This window comes from Balaenoptera acutorostrata, chromosome 10 (assembly GCF_949987535.1).
Source record: "Balaenoptera acutorostrata chromosome 10, mBalAcu1.1, whole genome shotgun sequence".
NCBI classification, from domain to species: Eukaryota; Metazoa; Chordata; class Mammalia; order Artiodactyla; family Balaenopteridae; genus Balaenoptera; species Balaenoptera acutorostrata.
This window is the reverse complement of record NC_080073.1, coordinates 80,637,468-80,658,410: the sequence shown is the minus strand read 5'-3', so window position 1 is coordinate 80,658,410 and position 20,943 is coordinate 80,637,468. Positions and strand designations below refer to the sequence as shown.

General features: G+C 46.0%; 1 protein-coding gene across 1 annotated transcript in view; it reads right to left on the bottom strand.

The window, feature by feature from the left end:
* The window catches only part of TFAP2D (transcription factor AP-2 delta), a 55,482-nt gene extending 38,412 nt beyond the window's left edge, over window positions 1-17,070 (bottom strand). The window contains exons 1-5 of the mRNA XM_007193862.2: window positions 17,032-17,070; window positions 15,567-16,064; window positions 12,054-12,114; window positions 1,945-2,110; window positions 1,649-1,767 (exon numbers count right to left, since the gene is read on the bottom strand). Of these exons, the coding sequence (XP_007193924.1) occupies window positions 1,649-1,767; window positions 1,945-2,110; window positions 12,054-12,114; window positions 15,567-16,064; window positions 17,032-17,070 (883 nt within the window). The remainder of the gene's footprint in view (window positions 1-1,648; window positions 1,768-1,944; window positions 2,111-12,053; window positions 12,115-15,566; window positions 16,065-17,031) is intronic.
* Between the last annotated feature and the right edge of the window lie 3,873 nt (window positions 17,071-20,943).

Here is a 20,943-nt window from a genome sequence, read left to right as displayed (position 1 = left end):
TTTATAAATGTAGATACCTGCGCTATACCCCCGGAGATTGCATTTCAAGTGGTTTGGGAATGGGGCCCAGGCCCATGATTTTACTGTGGAATTGGGTTTGAGAAACAATCATGTTCTACAATTCATATGATTCTTGAATCCACTCTTATATTTTGAACATATCTTGTTCTTTTGTTACATAGCTATAATTTTCATGATGTTTTCACTTAAATTAAGCAGGAATCTGTCTCTCTTTAGAATCAATCCATTAGTCATTTTTTTCTACTTTGCTCTTCTTTTAGTATGCCCAACCCCCATGGATGGATTATGGGTCAACTCCCTTTACCATATACCAGCTCTTAGTATTAGCACACACAGGCAAACAGCACAAGACATATAACATAGTAACAGTTAACACTTATTAAGTGTTCATGACCAATAATATTATTGTGGTTGTTATCATTATTACAATTAGGGAGTAAAGCAAAGTTACCTGTTAATAACAAAATCAGGGACTTCCCTGGTGGCCCAGTGGGTAAGACTCTGCGCTCCCAATGCAGAGGGCCCGAGTTTGATCCCTGGTCAGGGAACTAGGTCCCACATACATGCCGCAACTAAAGATCCCATGTGTCACAACTAAGACCTGGTGCAGCCTAAATAAATAAATTAATTAAAAAAAAATACCAAAATCACCAAAGCAATTTTGCCAAGACGAAGGTCAAGAACACACTACTTCACAGAGTTGTTCAGTAAATAGTGTGTGTTGATAATCTGGAAAAAGGCAAGCTGTTTGTTTGTATGTTTCACTTACCTTTTACTTCCTACAGTGTCTTACGGTCAAGTGAGAAACCAATGCAAGAAAAGTGTCATAGGTGTGTTCAGGTAAGGCTTGGCAAAAAGGCTTCTTCGTTCATATTTAAAACAATAGCATTCTAGGTTATGGAAGTACTCTCCTTTGAATTCAAAAGCTCCTCCACAAAGTTTCAAAGGTCTCCAATAATACCTCTTCTTAGAAGATTGAGTGAGAATATGTAAAGTTTACTTCTTACAGAAGAAACACAAGGGAAAAGGTAAATTGGGAAAAAAAAACAAACTTCTGGGAGTATGCTTCCACGTCTGCGTCTACCCCACTGGCTAACCTTAACCTTTCTGTGAGTCAGCTTACCCACACATAAAGCCGTGGAACTTCACTGTACTTTCAGAGATGTCTATCGGATTAATACCATGTGCTCTCAGGCTTGGTGCCATGCCTTGACTCCTGTGAACTCTCCATAAAGGATTATTATTTATCCTGTAGGTCATGTTGCACTGAATAACAATGAGTTAAACCAGATTTATCTGAACGCTAAAATAAACAATAATAAAAATGACATTTGCAGAGTTTTGTTGTTGCTGCTATGTGGGGAATACTTGTCTAAGTACCTAAATCTTCTATTGTTATCTTCTTTCCTATTACTGCCAAGATGAGTAAATCAGATAATAGTTTATGAATCAATACCTAAGCCTTATATGAAGTCTAATTTAATCATCATTATCGTGATTAGTTGGGAAATTCACCTGTAACTATCTTAACAGTACAGACAAAAATGAAACAGCATAATCAAACAAACCTGAATTTCAAAGAATTGCTAACCTTCCATCATTACCTTGTGGAGCTAAAAAGTCATACCTTCAACTAAGGAAGTCAGGAGGGTGACGTTGGCTGCTTTCCGTCTTCCAGCTGGCAAGTTCAGGCCAAGCCTATCCAGTTTCTCCCTCAGGCAGCGACCCCCATTCTTGGATTTTGCTCTGTCCGAAAACAAACAAAAGCTAGGTTTTGAAAGTTGACATTCGGAGTAAAATGATGAGAAGACTTGACCACATGGGGTATTCAACATGGGACAGGAAACGTAAGGGCTGAGGGTTGAGGAGCGTGGTACCAGTACAGTTAGAAGACCACAGTGCCAGAAAACACCTTTTTCTTACCTTCTCAAAATGCCTCCCAAGAGTGAAGCGTTGAGGCATTCAGGTGGTGAGAGGCGTCTCTTCACCTCAGCAATGGTCACCTTGTATTTGGAAGTAGAACTGAGAAGGGACAAACGACCGGGGACAGAGCAAAACAAGTCTGTGGGGTTGACCACACAGGTGCCACCTTTGGAGGGAAAAGCATATTATATATTAGTGACTGTGTGAGCAGACAACAACATCAAACACATGAGATAAAGCTACTGTCACAGCACTATGTAGGATTTGGAAACAGACGGCACAATTTTCCTGTACGTATATCACCTGGATCATCTCAGAAAGCTGCTCTGAAGATGTCCTTTCAAATAACACTCAAGGTTTGTCTTTCAAATATCACACAGAAAATATTTGTGAGAGTATAAAAATTAAAATATTTTAGCCAAAATTAGCATCCTATGGAGTGTTGGCTGGCCCACCAAAGTTAATTTTGACATCATCCACATCAAGAAACACTTCAGGGCTTCCCTGGTGGCGCAGTGGTTGGGAGCCCGCCTGCCAATGCAGGGGACACGGGTTCGAGCCCTTGTCTGGGAGGATCCCACATGCCGCGAAGCGAGTGAGCCCGTGCGCCACAACTGCTGAGCCCGCGCGCCTGGAGCCCGTGCTCCACAGCAGGAGAGGCCGCCGCAGTGAGAGGCCCGCGCAACGCAATGAGGAGTGGCCCCCGCTCGCCCAACTAGAGAAGGCCTGTGCTCAGCAACGAAGACCCAACATAACCAAAAATAAGAAAATAAATAAATTTTAAGAAACACTTCAATTAGGTAAATACCTCAAACTCTACCAGTTAACCCACAAAGGGTAGGTATTATATGTCCATGGCTCTGTGTGTGTGTGTTTTTGTATGTGCACGCATATACACAATGGATAGATTTTTTTTTTAATCCATGACTTACTATATAGACAAAAGTTTTGAAGCTCTTTTCTAAAACGTTTGAGAAGTGCCATCTCTCTCCCCTCGTCCATCTAACAACTATAGGCACCAGAGTCATTCAATCCCCAGGTACCACTAAAAATCATGTGCCCATTGCCAGAAACTCCCAACCCATGTGAGTGGATAATTGGTTAAATTTCTCTACATATGTCAGCCGTCAGGATCAGCACACACAATCAAACACAGCACCAGACTTAGAACATAGTAACAGTAACACATTAAATGTTAATGGCCAATAATATTATTGTATTTGTTATCATCATTATTACTAGTAGAGAACAAAGCAAAGTTAACTGCTCTTAGCAAAATCACTAAAGCAATTTCGCCCTGCTGGGGCTCCTGGAGCAGAAGCCTTCTGTTTCCAAGGTCCAGAAAGCCCCCTGGAGCTTCTCTTTACTCCAGGAATAACAGAGAACATCCCCTAACCTCAGGCAGCTGAAGTAGACTTGAGGACCCAAAGCGATCATCAGTGGGGAGAGCTTCCTACTGCCGGATCCTCCCTTAACGCAAAAATCCTGAGCCAGTGTCCACGCTGCTAATACAGTGGCTGTACAGCCTCAGGATCCAAGGCTCCTCCTTGTGCACTGAACAGTCTGAGGGCAGAGCTTTGGAGGTTCAGTGGCAAGTTCAAATTCAAAGGTTGCTTTTCTGAGCATACATTGTATTTCTTCAGTTATGGGTAATCTTAAGACCCATCTCCAGAAAACGGTCAAGTTCTATGAGGGAAATGAGAAAAAGGTAGGTGGAGGAAGAAAAATGGGCAGGAGAGTGTTGTCCAATATTTTTACTCAAAGGGTAGTTCTCAACTGGCAGCATTGGCATCTCCTTGGCAGCTTGTTAGAAATGCAGAACCTCAGGCCCAACCGCAGACCTTCTGAGTCAGAATCTGCATTTGAACGAGTCCCTCGGGTGATTCATGTGCTCATTACATTTTGAGAAGCACTGGTCTAGGACTCACCACCTGCCTTCCCTTCCTTGACTAAGCAGCTCAGATGGAATGTTATGTCGATCAGGTCTGTGGCATTCAGATTCAGGTGTGTTTTCTAGGCACGAGGGCTAAGGAATCTGGGAGGATGTTTAAAAGGGCAAAGGGGCCCTGGATCTGGGTGCAGAGAACAGGCTAACTTTGCCCCACTCTTAAATTGTTTCTACCCCTGTGCTTTCTGGAATTCCTCCTGCTGTCCTACAGTTATCCTAGATTCCCCTGAAAGTGCTAGGACCCAGGTCTTTCTCCCTAAGCGTTCTGAGGCTGGAGATCACCCCGAATGCCCCCTACCCCAAAACACAGGACAGGATCCAAGCAGCCAGCTCTCTATAGACTGGAAGACGAGTCCTGTACACTTGGCTGAACTCCCAATGCGAGTGTCTGGAAACTTGCCCTCAGTTTGAAGCCCGAAAGGTCATAGTCTCAATGATCGAATTGAAATCTTCTTCTTGGCAGTTAAACTTGTGGCCAACATAGTGAAAAAACATACAAATGCCTGCCTCAGGAGCTGGAAAAACAAATTCAACTGTGCTTCCCCACCTCACATTCTCAGAGAGAATTTTAAAACAAATAATAATAAAAATAATAATAATTTCTGCAGATTTCTGGTCTAGAAACTACCACTATACTTTCACTGATACTCTCACTTTCTACCTCTAGATGCAAAATGTATTTTAAAAGTAAACTCAAGTGACCTGTCAAAAGTTGAGATGAACAGGAAAGTAAGCCAGATATCAGTGAATCTGGGTTTTATTGTCATGTTGTAAGAATCATGACCCTGTTAGCTTTAGGACTTAGGCAATAGTGAGGTCATCTGAAGCAAAAATATTAAGAAAATAAGGGAGTTGCCTGGTGGTCCAGTGGTTAGGACTCTGAGCATCCACTGCTGGGGGCCCGGCTTCAACTCCTGGTCAGGGAACTAAGTTCCCACAAGCCACACGCACGGGCCAAAAAAAAAAAAAAAAAAAAGAAAGGAAATAAATAATAATGTTTTTACTCAAAATTCACACATTTTCTCCTGAAAATGGGCTTTCAACCACGGTCACTATGAATCATCAGCAAATTTATATTCTTACATAAATCTTCCTCTCTTGCATGCTAGCCAGTACACAATGGAGAACACAAGAATCTCACCCAACCGGTCTCAAGTTTATTATGAGTGTATGTGTTGTCTTCCAGGAAAGGAAAGGGCACAATTTTAGAACTTTCCTATCTTTGTTAATCTGCGGTAGGTTAAAAATCAAATTTAGGGAGTTGCAGAAGATTATAATTTTTGTAAAAGAAGAAGTTATATTAGGCTTTCTCCAACTGGAAAACTGCCCGCTTTGGGCAAAGTGAACCCCCTGTGCTGAAAGCCAGCTGCTCTCAGGGAAGTCACTGAGTCTGCCAGCTAGCCAAGGGCTCTCTGGGCCCTGGGTCTTCTCTCCTGCATCCACGTTAGCCTTCTGGCTTATGCTCAAATAAGCATTTATTAGGTAAGCCACACAGGCTGCATATTAAGAATATGCTTTATGCACACACAAATTGCCTGGAGGATTTATTTTGTATTCAGGATTAGCCGTCAACTCTAGAGTCTTTTATTTTTTATGATGTCACAGCATCTTTAAAGGGAATTTCTGTTACTTTGATACTTGGCATTGCTGCAGCCTTGGGGAACTCTCTCGTCCTGGTTAAAGATTTGGCAACTTGTAGAGTTTACAGCAGCATGTGGGGAACCTGATATCTTTCTTCCCAGTGGTTTATTTTTTATGGAGAAAGAAAAGAGTAATAGGTCAACGTAACCAGAGTTTTGCATTTGGAATGAAGGTGGGACATCTCTAAGGGGCTCCAGACTACAGATGGCAATGATGAGATTTCAAAGAAGGAAAGTCAATGAAAGGGTCAACTACGTCAAGCCATTTAGAGTGTTCTTCCCCAGTGTCACTAGCTGAAGTTCCTCTTGGTGCCTGTGTTGCACGTCAGCTCTTATTGAAATCGTGCAATATTCATTCTAGACCCAGCACTCCAGTTAGGGGTGTCTCTGATGCCGTAGCTAGGGTCCTCATGCCGAACTTCTCTAGAGTACATCCCTTTTCCATTCGTAGTGCACAGACGCAATACTTCCATGGGATTTACTATTTTAAAAATCGACATTTGGAGATAGAGTTTCCTACTTCCAGTGATGCTGCAAACTCAGATGGGTAGCTATAGTAACAGCATAAGAAATCATCTACTCAAGGTCACTTGTTAGGACGTGGCTATCATAAAAGGGATAACTTTGCCACAATTACAGTGAAAAGTCAACCAAAGCCTGTGTGGGGAACAAAACCAGCACAAAATACAGAGATGCAGATCCTCCAGCGGCCAGACTTTGTCAGATCCCGTGAGGCCAAAAAAGCACGGGGATGGGGCTGCACCCTCCTTGGCGTGCTGGGAACGATGTGGGGAGTGGGGGGAAAGAGGTAAAAGGTTGGCCAACTAGTGACCCATGCGACCTTAGACGAGTAATTCTGGGCCTCAGTCTGCCCATCTCAAAAATGGGGATGCTCACACCTGCTCCATTTATTTCCCTTATTTATTGTGAGGAGGTACAACAGAAAACGGACGCACGCGTGCTCGGTAACCCGAGCTAAGGCCACTCAACCCTACCATTGTGTCGAGCAACTGCCGCGGCGCTGGGTGCAAGCTGCGGAGCGCGACGAGACCCGCCCACTTTTTGCGCAGCTACGGAATCGGAAAGCCAGGCGCCTATACCTGAGTCCGCTTTTCCTCTTCTCCTTCCAGGCAATTAGGGCAGAGGAAAGAGTCCGGGCCCTCTCCCAGGAACTGCGGCTCCCCTGGAACCCCTAAAGCTGCCTCTAAGCTACTCTTCCCCTCTGGGTGCCTTCCCGCCTCGGAGCAGAGCTGAGGACGGCTAGAGGCCCCGCGCGCTCCGCAGGTGCGATCAATACTTCCTGGCGGGCTTCCGGGCGCGGGCCCGTGCGCGCAGCCTCTCCAAAGCCGCAGCGCCGCCCCACTCGCCGCCGCCTCGGTGTTGACATAATTAGACCAAATCTGGAGAGCAAAATAAATGTTCTGTTCGCCTTACAGCCAAACAGATGTTTACAATTCAAATGAAAGAAATACAAATGGCAGGGATTTTTTTTTTCTCCCCTTCTTCATCTCCAGTGATCGCTTGTTTTTTTCTGACACATTAAAAAATGTGTAAGTGATTACAGGGGTTTCCTGTCCCTGTTTGTTCTGCGGCTGCATTTCTGTGAGGTGCGCGTTTAAATGGGGTGGGGTAGGAGCATTCTCGGCTGCTTTCTCTCTAGCCTCTCGCCCTTCTCAGTCCCAATTACCACTCCCCCGCCTCGCCCCACGTAATCCCCTCCCTCCACGCAAAGCAGATGTTAATTGTAATCAAACAGTAAAGGGATAAGAGGCCTAACTGCAATCAAATAGGCCTCGGATGCCGTATCCGCAGCTAGTTGCACTGTTTGGGGGAAGGATATGTCGTTACAGGTATTACTGGGTTACCAAGTCTGAATGCGCTTATCCAGGTCGAGATTCCACGCAGAACAAAAGAAAGGGAGGTCTGCACGGAGAGACCTACTGGTTTAAGGTAGTGGTGGGTGTGTAACGTGTGTGCAGAGAGTGCTTTGGCTTTTGGTGATGTTCAAAGCAATAAAGAAATTAGACAGCAGTAAGCTATGGAAAAGTAGCTCCCCCTCCCCCTAAAGTAGATTTCCAACAAACCATGCCTCTAGATCCTTTGGTACATGCATTTTATACTTCATATAAAGGAGACTGAATTCTGCATCTGCAGCATCAGATTGGGGACTAAGACGGCAGGCGAAGCCCCAGGTGTATTTCTGACAATATTTTCACAGTGGATGAGCCACAGAGATGAGTTTTGGTGATTTGAGTAAAGAGAGATTCCAGGGGCTCTGACAAAAGAAGAGCAACAGGGCTTCTCACCCCTCCCCCCCCCCTTTAATCTTACTCCTTCCAGGAGCTGCTGAAAGAGTCAGAGTCTCTCTCTAACTCCAGTTCCAAAGCCCAGGGCCCTCGCGAAACCCGAAAAAACAAAGGAAATCTCATCCTTCTCAAGCTGCCTGTGGGCAGCCGTGAAGGCTGCAGACGGGAAGAGTGGTCGGGTCCATCCACCCAGTTAATGGCAGACTGGGCGACTGATGGTAAGCCCCCTTTCACGGAAGCATTCTTTTTTTTTTTTTTGAAATTAAATCAGATCTGACAGTGTTTGCACCGCAGCGTAAATGCCTCCGCTGGCGTGCCAGTCACCTCTAAGCGATCTGACGCACTCCAGCTCTCTTAAAACGTGCAGAGTTCAGATCATATTAATTCCCCCAAAATGTTTTGATTCAAAGTAGTTTGTATTTTGTGTAGCCACGGGCAATCCAGTAAGCGCTCCTGCCTGCCCGTGGCCGGGTCCGCTCCCTCTCCGCGTGGCCCAGAGGCTATGGCGGTATTTAAGCTTCTGAAATTAGCCTGGGGCTGCAAGGCAGAGTGATCACAAAGCGAAACAAGGGCGCTTCCCCTCTTCACTTTTTTCTTTTTTCTTTTTTTTTTTTGAGTTTGCCATCCCGATTTCACAAAAAAAGACCAGGGCCAAAGTGTCACTTTCCACCCAAATATGAAAAAGCTGGGTCTTCTCATCTCATCTCCAGCCTCTTCTGAAAGCCATGGGCCAATTGAACCCCTACTCCTGCATTTCCAACCTGGATCCTCTCATTATTAGTTTCATCATCATCATCGTCGTCATCAACATTGTTCTCCTACTGTTAAATTCTCAGAGCGAGAAATGAAAGGGACGAGCATCTGACAAAGGGGAAGGGGCCATAAGGGAGCCTCAGAAGATTCAAGGGGGAAAGAAGAGTGGGTTTTCCTTTCTTTTTCTTCTTCTTCTCCTTCTTTTTTTTTTTTTTTTAATGATTAAAAACACAGACGACTCCTGTAAATAGAAGCCTCATTTCTTCAAGAGATGCCTTTTGAAACCCAGTATCTGAATATTCAACGAAGGCAAAGCTCCACTCTGTACGTACAACATTAATATGATCTCTGCAGAATTTGCTACTCAGAAATATTAACATATCAAAGCCAGTGCCGGAGGCGAGAGAAGCTATCGATACGCGAGCACAGGGTAAAGTAAAGATTATTGGTTCTGATGGTTGGAGTGGCGGAGCTGCGGGCAAAATCGCGCACACCATTAACCGAGAGTGAGCGCTCGGGGAGCTGCACCTCCGACGCGGTGGCAAATATTTTATCTAGGTGGTAATTACCTCACCGCTGCCCCTCTTCCGCGTTCTTTGGCTATAGGGCTTCATTATAGGCAAAAACAGTGTAACTGCCACTTACCAGAGTGAGTCAGGGAAATTGTATTTTGTTCTTTGCAAACAGAAGTGGCCAAATTTAAAGAACTGAGACACACATCTCCCCCCGACAAGCACACATACCACACTGCAAACAGGACAGCCTCTCCCTGGTGAATTCGTGTAGGGCATTTAGGGCACTGTCTTTTTTTCTAAAAGAGGATCCAGGGGTCTTGAGAAGTGAAATCTTTTTTTTTCCTCCCACAGTAAATTCTGGAAATCATTAGAAATGTAAGTTCATCCGAGAGCTCAGCAGGAGAGGAAAAATGGCAAAAAGTTTTGCTTTTCAAGAAATCATGTTTCATATGGTGAGTCACCTGTAAAGCATGGATTAGAAGAGAAACAGACTTTTCCATCTGAGCTATTGCACAATATGGCGACATAGCAGAGCGCCTGAGTTAAAGCCCTCCCGATTTTTGATGAACAAAGGTGACTCGAGCTATTGATGTTAGAATCCTGTGTGCTACCAGTGACAATAGAGAGAAGGGACTTCCTTAGCGTTTCTTCAAAAACGGGGAGTCCTGAGATGAAGGAGCTGGGCAGGCGGCAGGACAAACATCACCTTTTAATGCAAGACTTCCTTGCTATCCATTTGCAAATTGCCATGAACATTGATCCTTTCAGAGTAAACGGGCACACAGAGACACACACCCTGGTCTCCGAGGCTCAACTAAATTAATTGGCCTTTCTCTAAGACACGTGGAGATGGAAAAAACTCAGCAGCTAAATTCTGAATTCCTTTGCATGGAGGGGGAAGGATTAGGCTTTAGTCAAACAATACAGACGTAAACCCCAAGTTACCTCCCCCTCTCTCCTTGGAGCCACGCTGTTCTTCTAAAAGATCAATGTTTGGTTTAAAATAAATTCGGCTCCTATTTTTAGGTGAATGACACCGAATTCTACAAGAGCAATCAAACGTCACCTAAGGAAGACCATTTCCGTGGCCTTGAGAGGATAGGAACGCAGTTCCCGTCGTGTAGTGACTGGAGAGCGTTGGCTTTTCTTGGGCGGGTGGTGAGGGCTATCCCCTAAATCTCTTTCCGAAAATTCAACTGATTGCACAGCCGCCTCCCTTCCAGCTCTCCGTCTCTGCCTCAAATAATTCTCACCCCCTGCCAGCTATTGTACGATCGGAGGTAATTGCCAAGCCTTTGAGAAGGTGATGTTGGAGCAAGTGCGGAACTGAACGCAGAAACGCAGTAGCGCGAGCCGGGCTCTGGGAGTAGGCGGCTCTGGGCTCTAATTAGCGGCGCTGTCCTTCAGCACCACGGACATCTCCGTGCGCCCTGAGTGCTTGGCCTCACCTTTAGTGTGACCACCCCAACGCACCCGGATCAGCACATCACCTGGTCCCTCTTTCATTGTGTATTTTAATCCCTCTCTCCAATAATATGTATATTTTATTTCAATTTTCACTAGTCTGGGCCTATTTCATGTCATTTCAAAATGGCTGAGTATTGGCCTGGCTGACAAGCTTAATATGGCTCATTTAAAAAAATATCTGTGGAACAACACTAGCAGTTTAAAAAAATAATAATTTTCAAATCGCCATAGGGTGAAACAACAGATTTAAATAGCCATTTCCCATTTAATGGAAGTTCCAAATATCCACTCTGACAATAGTCAGTTTCCCAAAGGAAAAAACACTCTGCTTTCTTCCCACCTCAATTTAAATGGAGTTTCACATTGGACACTGGGTTGTAAAACCTGCAGTTTAAACATGAAATAATCCATTGCTTCCTATAGATGCCTTTCTTTCTTTGGAAAAGCACTGGAGTCTTTTAACAAGCTTTGAAAGGTATGGAGAGGGACAGAAGGACATTTATTTGGTGCCATCAGAAGTGACTCAGTTTTTAGTGCTTCGGTTACTAGAGACAACTGCGGCCCTGGAGCTGGAATTAGTCCTAGTGAATAGGCCACATCTTATTAATTCGTATGAAGTTGGGATAACAGCTGGTCCGCCTTGCCTTGTGTGCTCCTCGGGTTACTCAGCTTGCTAGGAAAATAAGCTTCAGAGGCTCTGGGTACAGTGAAGTGGGGAAGCCAGCAAAATTGGCACTGCCTTGAGGCCCTTAAAATGTCATAGTTCAAAACCTTTTGTCAAAATGGAATATTTGCGATGCAGCCCCCCATCAGTGTCTGAGCCAAAATCAACAGCTCTCCACTCTTGCCTTCCCCCCACCTTCCAATTCCATGGGTAACTCTGGATTCAGATGTTTCCCTCAACAGATGGGAACAAGAAAGCTTTATCCGGTACAGTTAACACCACCTCCTCCCCTCACCCTCCCTTAAAGAAAGAAATGTTCTGGACACTTAGAAAAATGAGGGCAGCTACAGTATTGGTGTTTCATTAGCCTTCCCTGAAGCCCAATGAATTTAACCTTTCAAAGCCTCAAGCTAACACCATTACCTCAAACACCCAGGCTGTGGCTGGCACATTTAGGGCTAAAAGAGACCAGAAATTCTGCTCGAGGATGTGGTGATGGGGAAAGGGAGTGTGAGAAGGATTTTTTCCCTTTTTTTTTTTTTTTTTTTTGCCTCTAACTTTGGTTCTGTCACTGCTCCATTGAGGAAGAGTAAATCTCTTCTATCACGGTCTTTTGGACACAGGCTGGTTCAAGCCTCAGTGGAGGAAGGGAAGCTTTTTAATGTGGTATGCCTGTGTGGGACAAGAGTAATTGACCAAGAGTCATTGTTTTCTTTATCATCAGATGGGGCTCTGATGTTTAAAAGCATCACTGGACTTTCAAGACAAAGTAACAGATGAGAGAAGAATGTTTAGTTTTAATATGTTGTTACTTACCTCTTCTTATCACTCCACCTTGGCCATTGAGAACGAGCCCACACTGGGCTTCCACAGAGCCCTTGATAAAAGAAAAAGAAAGAAAATCACTCATATAGATACTAATAGATACATTAGTTAAGTCTTTCAACCTGTCCCACCCCGTACCCCATCTCCCCATAACCCCATAGTAGACATTTAAATGCAACCATTGAGCTGAAGCAAGTTTGGTAGCACACACAATTTTAAGGGGGAAAAGTGCCAGAAAAACCACAATCTAAAAGTTGTATAAATTTTAAGGTATGCATTTTACAGCACCACACAATATTACACTTCAAAGCACAGGAGTGCCTTTTATCTTGGCATAAGAGAATGAGAAACCCTTTGAGTCCCCATCAAGGCACATAGCATATATATAGACAGTTTCCACGGCACTTTCTGCGCGGAGCAAATTACACCAGAAGTGTCAAGTCTGGCACTGTGGGTTTCTTGGGACTTCATAGGAGCTACTTCAAGTGCAGGATGCAAGATATCTTAGGAGGGTTCTGTTTTACCCCAGATGTAGCAGCATCCTATCATGCTACCCAAAGCGTGTCTTATGGAGGAAACACCTTCAGGGTCACTCACTGTAGATCTTCAGCCTCCTGATGGATTGAGGGATCATTTGAGCTGGGAAGGAGGAAAAGGTCTGCTGATTTTTGATTAAGAAAAAGAAAAATTTCTCTCTCTCTGTCTTCTTTCTTTTTTCTGAGTCGAAATGTGTTAAAGGCTCATTTTCCTTTACAAACAAACGAGGTATTGGACTTGAAAGAGGCCTTGAAGGGTGTTAACCTACCCAACAGCCCGTGAAGAGTTAAGTAAATGCGGAGAGAGTCGGTGCATAATAAAAACCCACTTTACAAAACAACCTTTACAGCCCTGGCTCCCTTTCGCTTCCCCATTTTCACCATATTGAGGCAGGCCTGTAAGACCCCCCTTTTCAACCTACTCACGAGTTCTTTCTTATTTTAACTGTTCTGCCTTAAAGTGATTATCAAATCAATATGAAAAAAAAAAAGTTGGAGACTGAGCATAAATTAAAGCGGTGATGGGAAAAGGTGTGACAGTTTCCTTTGTTGGCCATAGCAAATCTTTTTAGGGGACTCAAAGATGGAACTGAAGCCACAAGACTGTTTGCATCTGTTAGGCAGACTTAGACCGCCCTCCAAACCATTGGACTTTCACTTAAAATTCTGTGCAGGGAAAAGTATATTTACATTTGTTGCATTTGAAATGAGGCATATGCTGATGAATGTTTTAAAAAGGAAGAAATAAAAGGAGAGAGACGGGTTTCTCCCACACACCCCTCCCCATTTCTCTTTTTAAAAGTAGCTATGACTCTTTTTCTTTTTCTTTTTCATTCTGACAACTAAGTCCAGGAGGAGTGGATGAAAATAACTTGCCAGACTTACAACTTGCTTCTATATCTATATCAAAAATGTATATACACACTTCTGTAGACAGAGATACATAAATATATCATATACCATTCTTCTCTATTTCTTCTAGTGTCTTGGAGTGTTTCTCTCATGATGAATTTTCCCTCAGTATGAGCAAAAAATGGCAAAAAGGAGGTTAAGAATGTTAAAAGACATAGGACGAAAGTAAAGTTTTCAAAATATCTGAAATGGAAAAGGTAGAGGCCGGAAGTTCTCCAAGGAAGTGAATCACTTTCCCTCCCGGTCTCTGGCGCACCGTTAAGATGTTTATTTTCTTAGAGGAAATGAATCTTTGTCTCTTCACTTAACAAACTTTTCCCCCTCATAAGTAAAACATGTTGTTTGGTCGGATGACATTGCATAAATGACCAGTTGAATGGCACTAAGTCGAAAATTGGATAAACTACGGTGTTCTTTTGCACGGGATTTGCTCTTTGTCTCGTGCTTGCAAATGTTCTAATCCCCTCTTTTGAAAAATGCCCGGCTTTGTGCCTAGCACAGAAAAAAAATTTGTACAGATACAAAAAAATCAGCGGCAGACGTGGCTATTAAAAGGAATAAATAGGTTTTAGTTGAGCTAAGCATTGAATGGCAGATTTTTTTCCTCTTGAGACATAAGGAGATCCTTGTGAAAAATGTAAAAATGCCCTGAGCGTATAAAATCATTTTGTGAATGTAAATGTAGAAAGTCAAGGTTTATGGAGCCAAATCTTTTTTCTCGTACACCGATTTTGTGGCTTGGGCTCTTTGTTGGGACTGTAAGAGCTTTCACTTTAATTTTAAAATAATCCCTTGCTCAGAGGTAAGTGAGGGGGAAAGATTTTCTGTGCGCAACGGGGGATCTCTTATGTCTCCAACTTGTGCTCTTCCAGTATCTCTCCTTTCATTTTGGGGACCTTGGAGAAAGTGGCCAGCTTCGTGTGGACTCGCAGGCAGAGCTGTACTTTCAGCCAAAAGAATCCACAAATTCGTGTCTTCTGGGTTCTGTTTGGGACATGTGTGGACTTATTTGTTTGAAATGTGGCTGTGACAGTATGTCTGCATAATCATATATTCTATTGTTGGCAAACAATGTGCAAAAATACATTAGGAGAGAAAGTGGGAGAGATCATTTGATTGAGTCATGGCCTTCACCATATCTGAATCCCTTCCTTCCTTCCTTCTTTCCTTCCTTCCTTCCTTCCTCTCTTTCTCCCTTTATTACTTTCTCCCTCCCTACCTTTTCTCCTTTCTTCCTCCCTTCCTATTCATTTTCTCTCCCCCCCTCTCTTCCCTTGTTTCCTTTCCTTCTTTTTAAGGAGTTGCATCTTTTGTAAAAATTAATGGCCTGGAGAGTAAAAACAAAGTTGTGAATCGTTCAGCCAGGTGATGGGATTGGGTGCTCCTCAGGCAGCGGGAATCAGGCTCAAGCCCACACCCCGGCCAAGTGCGTTGTGCAGAGCCTTTCTTTGGGGTAAATCGCTTACATTTGCGATTCTTCACTCTCCGCAACAATCTAGGATATTTGGTGAAATTTTCGCTGGCGCTCAGGGTCCCCCAAATGTTCTGAGAACAAACCAGCCCCCCCAATTCATAGTAAGCGCCCCACAAGCTCAGTCTGGGACAAATGCCTGGAACACGCGGGTAGACGCAGCAAAGCGCCGAGACTGAGGGTGCGATGGGTCATCAACTTATCGGGTCTTAGTCTGAGTCCAGTTGGCTCAACCCCAGCCTACGTGATCTCCCCCACCCCGTGCCTCCGGGACAGAAACGTGGATTCACAAAAGACCTCAGTGCAGACCGCCGGGAAAGTGGGGGGAGGGGGGGCGCAGCTAGCTGGACTCCCGAGCGTCCAGGTGAAATGCCTTCTCCAATGAGAGGGACAGAGTGGCACGCGCCTCCTTTAATTGTTTTGATAACTTTCCCTAAGTGGTGTGTGTGTGCGCGTGTGTGAGTGTGTGTGTGTGAGAGAGAGAGAGGTGGTGGCGCGGGGAGACGGCTTACAGTCGGATTATTAACGGCGCGGGAGGGGGAGGGAGAGGAGGGGAGGGCGCAGATCCGCCGCATGCTTATTTACCTGCAAGTCGTCGGCTCCCGCGGCGGCCAGCCCCAGGCTGGGCCCGGGCAGGAGTCTTTGATCTGGGTGCATTCCATACTGAGAGCCATGGCTCATGAGAGACAGGTCGTGGCGGCGGTAGGCATCGAGGCAGCCCAGCTCCCGCCTCTGTTCATCCAGGCAGGACGACTTGAGCGCCCGCGCATTGTGCAGGTTAATAAAGTCGGTGGGCTCCCCGTGGTGGATCTGCTGGTAGTACTGCTGCGAGTGGTGGAGCGAGTTCAGAGAGTAGGCGTCGGGAGTGACGGCCGGGTGGCTGTGCTGAAACTCGTAATGGAAGGACTGGTGGTGGAGCGGGGTGTACTGGTGGTTAGTGGAGAAGTAGGGGGACGCAAACTCGGTGCCGGTGGTGGAGTAAGTTAGAGGGGAGGAGGAGGAATAGGCGACAGTGGAATTGGCTACGGACTCCAGACAGCCAAGCTGCATCAAACGGTAGCTGTTTGATCCGTCGTGACGTATCTGGAAGGAAGAGGGGGAAAAGGGAGAGCAGAAAAACTTGAGGTTTGTCATTTTGCAACCGAGGCGCGGCTCTCTCGGAGCCGGGAGCTTTCTCTGACTCTCGGAGGGGCGCGGGCGCGCAGGGCTCGTGCCGAGCCGCAGCCGGGCTTCGCGCCTTCGCCAGGGAGCCTGGGCAAGCAGGCGGACTGGGGGTGGGCGGCCTCGTCCTCACAGTCGAGAGCTCGGAAAAAACATCCCCCACCCTATATAGGTGCGGGTGACACACACACACGCGCGCGCACACACACACACACACACACACGCACACAGCCCCTGCCCAACTTGCGCAGGGAGCCGGGCCCCGGGAGCCAGGTTTGCCACTGACTCCAGGGCGGCGGGGAGCAGACCGAGGGCGTCCAGACGCGCAGCGCCTCGCCACTCCAACCCGCTGCCAACGACGAGATGCCGCGGCTGTCCACGCTGGGATGTTCTGCCAGAGCTGCCCAAAATCTTTATCTACATATTTTTAAAAAATCCAGTCTGTGCAAATCGCCCAACTTGCTCATTTTCTTAACCATTTGGGGCAGGGAATCCGACCCCCCCTTTCTGCTTTAGTCTCCTAGAATAAGCCCATTCCAAAAGGGGTGCGTGTTCCCCACCCCATCAATCTCTTTGCCTTTCCGAGTATCTTTTTTCCCATCTCTATCTCTTTCTCCTCACCCCTCCTCCCTTTCTTTATTATTAGGATTATGTTTTTCCCCCTCATTATGCCAAATGTTTCTTAACGTGGCAGAGAGTTGCCCTTCCTGGCGACAGATGTCATAACGAACTTTCTCCCTTTTCCTTCCTTAACTTCCCCCCGAAAGCCAGATTATAATTAAACGTAACGGTCCGATATAAATTAGAGACAGGGGAAGCTGCCACCGCCGCCGCCACGCCGCCGCCGCCACACACACGCGCGCTCAAAAAAAAAAAAAAGTAATAATACCTCGGCATCGTGGACTAGTCCCGGAAAGGTAGTTGACATGTTGGGTTTCTCCGAAAGCTTACGATGCAATTTCCCCCTCCAAAAAAAGAATCGGGAAAAAAAAATCCAAACTTCTTGTATTTTCCAATTTTTTTTTAAAGGAAAAAAAATGTTCTATAGATAGAGATCTAAATTGTAATGGCTTTGCCCGGATCAGATAGCTCCTTGCCTCGTATCCACTTAAAAACCTGTAGGAACAAAATTTTCCCTCTGCACAAAAGCAGCTCCCTGGAACAGATTTTGTACTTGCTGAGTATTTCTTTGGCTGATGTCGTAGGTCCCTTGGTAATATAGAAGTTTTGAAAATTAAGCATCAGCACTGAGAACTGGGAGGACAATGGGCAGAAGAGATTTATCCCAGGAGACAAGGAATAAATATTGTATCTTCGCCTAATAAGGAACTGGAGGTTCTTTCAACATTTTTATCCATTTTTTCCAACCTTTATCATGCTTTTCTATACCGACTGAGGTGGGGACTCGTCTCTGCAGAGAGCATTTGCACACATTTTATTGTGAAGATAAAGATCTAGCCCCGATGTGTGTATATTAGAGATAGAAATATATATTAATGAAAGCTTCCTTTTACACAAGTAAGTGTTCATGCCTATTGGTTCCACTCTCTGGATGCTGAAAGCTGCTTTTTCCAACGAGCACCCAAATCAGTTTCACCCAGACTTGGGGTATCTGCCTTTTGCCCAAGTGGGAACAATACTCCTCTTTCCATATTTCCATGAATTTGGGTTCTTTTCCCTTTTTTGAAAGGCAACACCTGGCAGTAGCTTACACTTTCAGCAGCTTTAAAACAAATAGCCATGATGGACAGTCCCAAGTTTCCATCATGAAGAAATAGTGTAACTGGCACTATATTTAAGAAAAATATAAGAGAATAAAGACTTGTGACAAGATTCTACATTTAGGTGAAATGTTGTCTTCCACTCCTCAACCCAACCCATTTTCCCCCTCTTTTTGTGTTTTCCTACTTCCTTTTCGAAAAGACTGCTGAATGGGGGGCGGTGGGGGGGGTGTTGTATGGACCATTTAGCAGGGGTGCCAGGTATTTGAATACCATTACCCCCCCCAAACCCTTAAATGTTTGAAAGTAATATTTTACAAAGAGAGGGCATGGAGGAGGCAGTGCACACTTATCTCTGTCTCCTCGGTGGATTTCTCGACTTCCAAACAGTATTTGAGCTTTATACTTCATTCAAAATTCATCTTCCCGCATCAAGTGGTCTAGCGCCTAGAGCGGGCAGCAGTGGCTACAGGCCCGCAATACTGAGGCTCTGCTGAGTCCGCTCACCAACCCTGCGTATCTCCTAAGAACCGGCTGGCCCCAGACTCATCTCAGAGATAGAAGGGGTAATTTCGTCTTAATTGCCATTTCATTTGGTTAGCATTTAAGTGTTTAAGCTGAGAAGGTGTCTTAATAATAAGCCGCAGGCAAACAGGCAGGCATGTGGCTTTTTTTTTCTTCTTCTTCTGTTTTTTTAGGTCGGGGTTTGGGAGGGTTTATTAGGATCTGCTCATGCAGGCTAACTGGGGCTGTCACTCAGCGCTCTTTGCTTTATATAAATGGACAAAGGCACACGACAAGAATTGAAATGCACTGTCTGAAATGGAGATCCGTGATGCTTCAGTCCTGCGCAAAGATCAGCTGCCAACACTTGCTCCCCTTTTCAGGGTGTGCAAGTGCCCCCCCTCCCAACTTCTTGAAATTCCATATTTTGGTCTAATGAAGTCAGCCCAACGAAGATGAAAAGGAAGAATGACCAACTTGATCTTTAAGTAGGAGGGGTAAGGTAAAGGCCATTGCCACTGAGAGGCTGACTCCCAGAATGCTTGCAGTGGAATCTTTTGTTTGGCAGGACTGAGAGAGGCCTCTATATTCTACCCACAGACAAAATACGCGTCCGTGGCAGCCGGGGCCTGCCCCCAAGACCTTACCCCAGGAACGCCCGCCCCTGCGGAGGTACAAACCTCCCCCCAGAAGAATGTGCAGGGCCCGCAGGTTATCTGGGGGATGATGGCCAGACGCGCTTTTCCTGGTGGCTCTTGTTGGTTTCCCAGTAAATCCCAGCTCAAATGGGAAAGGACGGCCCCTTCTCAGACAAGCCGCAAACCCCTCCCCCAACTCCCCTACTGTCAGATACATCTTCATTGAAGGCAAAGGGACCTTCTTTCCCCGGCTTAGGTCCAGGCAGCAGACGCAAAACCCTCTCCCTCGGGAACGACCAGGAGGCTCAGGACGTCTTGGCCGCCTGCTCTGACTGCTGTCCCAGCGCGTTCGGCCTCTGCGTTTGTCCCTGTCGGGGCGAAGGTCCACACGCAGCCCCCGCACTTCCGGTACTCCCGGTAATGAGCTCTGGCCTGGAGCTGAGTACATCCACAGAATGACCTCCATTTGTCCCGGCCGTCTGAATCCTTCTGGACATCACCGAAGAACTGGCAGACGTACCTCTCCCTTCCATTCCCTAACCCCACCCGGTTTTCCCGAGTGACTTCTAGGTACCAAGACAAAAGGCGTCCAGGCTTCATTTACTGTGCTTCTTGACCGCCCCCCCCACCCCCCGTGGTATTAGAGGAAACTAAAGATCACGCTGGATGAGAAAAAAACTTGTATTTAAAGGAGATGAAACGGGGAGGGTGAAGAGCATCTCCTTTAGCTTAGGCGTCTACTTTGCCAGGGCCTATGGCTTCTTTGGAAAGCTCTCCTCCCATCCCAGTGCCCCAGCTTCCCACACCAGCGTCTAAACTGTAGGGAAACCCCATTTGGCCAACTGCTCCCTCTCCCCTCATCCCAACTTAAAAAAAAAAAAAAGGAAAAGAAAAAAAGCTGTTTGTCCGTGAAAGAGAAGTTGGGGAAATCATCAGCGCCATATGCACATACTGGTCAGCAGCTCCCTTCCATCTGCTCTGGGGTTGCTCGGCGCGCCCCTTTTCTAAAGAAACTCATTGAGGCAGGTGTGCGCTGTGCTTGGTGTCTGTGTGTGTGTGATGAGTGCACGCGCGGGATTTGCTTCTGTCAGACAGTCCCCCCCCCCACCATCTTCCCGTCCCATCCAATTAATAGTCTTGAGCAATTAATAAGTGCCATCCTGCTTGACCCAAAGGCTGGGCTTTTCAGCAAAGCTAATTCCCCTTTCTCTGCTTTGGCCCTTTCCGGGAGAGCGAGTGGCCACACATTCTCCAGCGGGCGGCGTAATTGAATTAACTGGCCACGGTGAGTTGGCGACACGGTGACAATCGCCTGGGGCTCCCTCCCTGGGGAAACCGGTAGTGAGCATCCCAGCCTGAGCCCGAGGCCGGGGCCCGCTCCCGTGCACTCCAGATAGCTCATAAAAGCACAGAGCAACCCTGCCAGCCCAGCACCCTCGAAGCTGGAGAGGGTCTCTCTTAGCACCCAGCGCTTCTGCTCTGCCTTCTGAGTCCATGCTCCACTCCAGGAGGGCTTGTTCCACCGCAGTCACTTTAGGAATCAGCAGAGAAATCTTTATGTCTAACGCGTTTGTTTTGGTTAGGATCCAGAGCTGGAGAAGAGAGTTTCTGAATGGTTTCCTACAGTTCAGACTCTGGTGTAGAGAGCTCAGGTCCCTTCCTGGGCTTCTAGGCTGGTACCATACTGGTCACCCCAGTTTTCATCCAATCCCAAGCACCTCCATGGAAAGGATCTGCCACTCAGTGCGTGTTTGAGTTTTGCGGACAAGTAGCAACAAGCAAGTGCCTATCCCTAGTTTCATTAAACATGTGTTTCTCCTCCTCCTCCTTCTTCTTATTCCTACTTGGGATTTCTTTTGCTCCTCCAAATGGATTTTATATGGACTTTGTTCTCCTGTTGCTTGAACAGACTTTTTCTACGAAATTGCTTGCATAATT